At 48.8% G+C, this 2,354-nt stretch overlaps 1 protein-coding gene across 1 annotated transcript in view; it reads left to right on the plus strand.

Annotated features, from left to right (window-relative positions):
• Positions 1-2,354, plus strand: part of LOC115290731 (xanthine dehydrogenase/oxidase-like) — a 55,753-nt gene that overhangs the window by 43,550 nt on the left and 9,849 nt on the right. Inside the window, exons 18-19 of the mRNA XM_029938556.1 lie at positions 190-285; positions 1,547-1,675. Of these exons, the coding sequence (XP_029794416.1) occupies positions 190-285; positions 1,547-1,675 (225 nt within the window). The remainder of the gene's footprint in view (positions 1-189; positions 286-1,546; positions 1,676-2,354) is intronic.

Consider the following 2,354-nt stretch of genomic DNA (forward strand, 5'->3'; position numbering starts at 1 on the left):
GGGAATATTTGCAAACTGTTGAAGGGAATTATTCAACCACAAGATTCATGATGCTTTAATTTGAGTCTGAAATGTTCATCAAAATGCGGTTTCCAGTTTTCTTTCTCCTGAGCTTCAGTACCATCATCCCCAAGAATCAAGCTGAGTTAGGATTTACCGAATTTTGTGTTTGGAATTCTCTTCCTGTAGGGAGGAGCCCTGATTCATGTGTACACAGATGGGTCTGTGCTGCTGACCCATGGAGGCACTGAGATGGGCCAAGGCCTTCACACCAAGATGGTCCAGGTGAGCAGCCTAGAGACCGGGAGTCCTCTCTGACATCATGGCGTCCATGTGAGAAAGGGTGCTATGAAAAACTGAGTGGTGGCACACATCAGAAGAAGAAGCAGGCCTCAGCTCCGGTGGTTCTGGCTCTGCTGCCCATTTACATGTGACCTCGGGCAAGTCTTCTCCCCTCTTGGCCTCTGTTTCTTCATCTGGGCAAAGCAGTTGCCTAGATGGCCACTCAGGTCACTTCTGTTACCAACATTCTAGGACCATGAGGTTGTGTTGGTTTACAAGTTTCTTACAAGGAGCTTCTTGGGAATAATCTGAAACTGGCCCCTGCTCTCAGAAGGCAGGGGGAGCCAGAATAAAGAGGCCCAGTTGGCAGGTCGCAGTTTTAGTAAGGAAAGGGAACGTAGAGGAGAGGCTTGTCTTGGGTGGCAGTGAGACAAATAGATGCCCACACCCATCGACCAGATGTTAGTAGTTTATAGAGAGAGAGCGTTAGGTCAGCTGGGTTTAGTCAAGGTACTATGCAGCTGTTCTCAACCCCACACCATCATCTTGAGGCTGTGTCCTAGGGGCAGCCTCTGGGAGCTAGAAAGGCAAGCAGAACCCACCTTCCAAGGACAGGGGAAGTGAGGAGCCTCTGATCCTTTTGGGTCCATCCAGCTCAGGGGTCAACTGGTGGTCACATTTTTAAAAAAAGTATATTTATTTATTTTGAGAGAGATAGAGCGGGAGCAGGGGAAGGGCAAAGAGAGAAGGAGAGAGAGTTCTGCACTGTTAGTGTGTGGAGCCTGACTCGGGCTTGTACTCCCTAACTGTGAGATCCTGACCTGAGCTGAAACCGAGTTGGACATTTAACCCTGGGGTGCCCCCTGGTGGTCACATAGTTTTGTGACCTTCCCTAAGTGTGTAACTGGGTGTGTTGTGTGTATCAAGGTAGATGGCGTCCCCCACACAGAGAACCTAGGACACTGGAACTGAATTGGAGTTGGAACACCTGCTTAGCTCATAGACTGGCCAAACTGGATTTTTTTTTAAAAGCGAAGGTTAGCTTTAAAAAGCACTGTTAATCACCATTAGGCATATGAATATTTTTATGCAACAAAAATCGCTTCGTAAAGTTCTACTTCAAATTGAGACAGATTTAAGAACATCTCATCCTCAATAGGATTATTTTATTGCTTGTAATGGTGAATCTGAAACCTGCTTGAGGAGAAAGCAGCCAAGCTCCATGTTAACTGCTCCCTGAGAGAGTGATGTTGTCTTTTCCCAGGTGGCCAGCAGAGCACTGAAAATCCCCACCTCTAAGATTTACATCAGCGAGACAAGCACGAACACGGTCCCTAACACCTCTCCCACAGCTGCCTCTGTCAGCGCTGACCTCAACGGACAGGCTGTCTATGTAAGGAGCCTGGGAACCAACAGAGCTGAGGGCCAGCCAAGGGTTTTGGGCCCAGAGAGCTCCCAGGGGTGGGAGCTGGAATGGTCCTTGTAGGCTCTTTATCTGTCTTATCCAAGTGGTTGCTGTTCCTCCCAACACCATCTGAAAGAGAGGCCTAAAAGTCACAGTCACTTCCATCAAAGCCAAGAAGGATGAGTGTAGGATGGGGAGACTTGGAGGGTCACAGGGGACCTTCTGGAGAGACATACTACCCAGTGTTAGAACTGGCCACAAGACTATGGACTGAAATTGGAATTCGATTTTGGAGTTGGCCAGGTCAGACCCTGTACTTCTCTTTCCATGTAGGGGATGTAATTAACAAAGGAGTTTGATGGGAGAAGTCACCTCCTTTGGGATCCCTCAAATATTTCATCTTCTGTAGCCTAAGGACTGGGTGTTCTCCCAGCAAGGGCCAATGCCAGTTCCTTCGGCAGGGTCCCTGGGTGGAAGCCACCCCAGTCATTCCTAAGAGGGTGGCAAGACTATTTGAGTGGCATCCTGGGCACAGCATTACTTGGAGGTGGCCTTGCTGAGGCCCTTGGGGTTTTGTCTGGGCCAGGAAATACAGAACATTGATATGTCTGGTGTGTGGGGGTGTGTTCACAGGAAGCTTGTCAGACCATCCTGAAAAGACTGGAGC

This window comes from Suricata suricatta, chromosome 4 (genome assembly GCF_006229205.1).
Source record: "Suricata suricatta isolate VVHF042 chromosome 4, meerkat_22Aug2017_6uvM2_HiC, whole genome shotgun sequence".
Classification (NCBI taxonomy): domain Eukaryota; kingdom Metazoa; phylum Chordata; class Mammalia; order Carnivora; family Herpestidae; genus Suricata; species Suricata suricatta.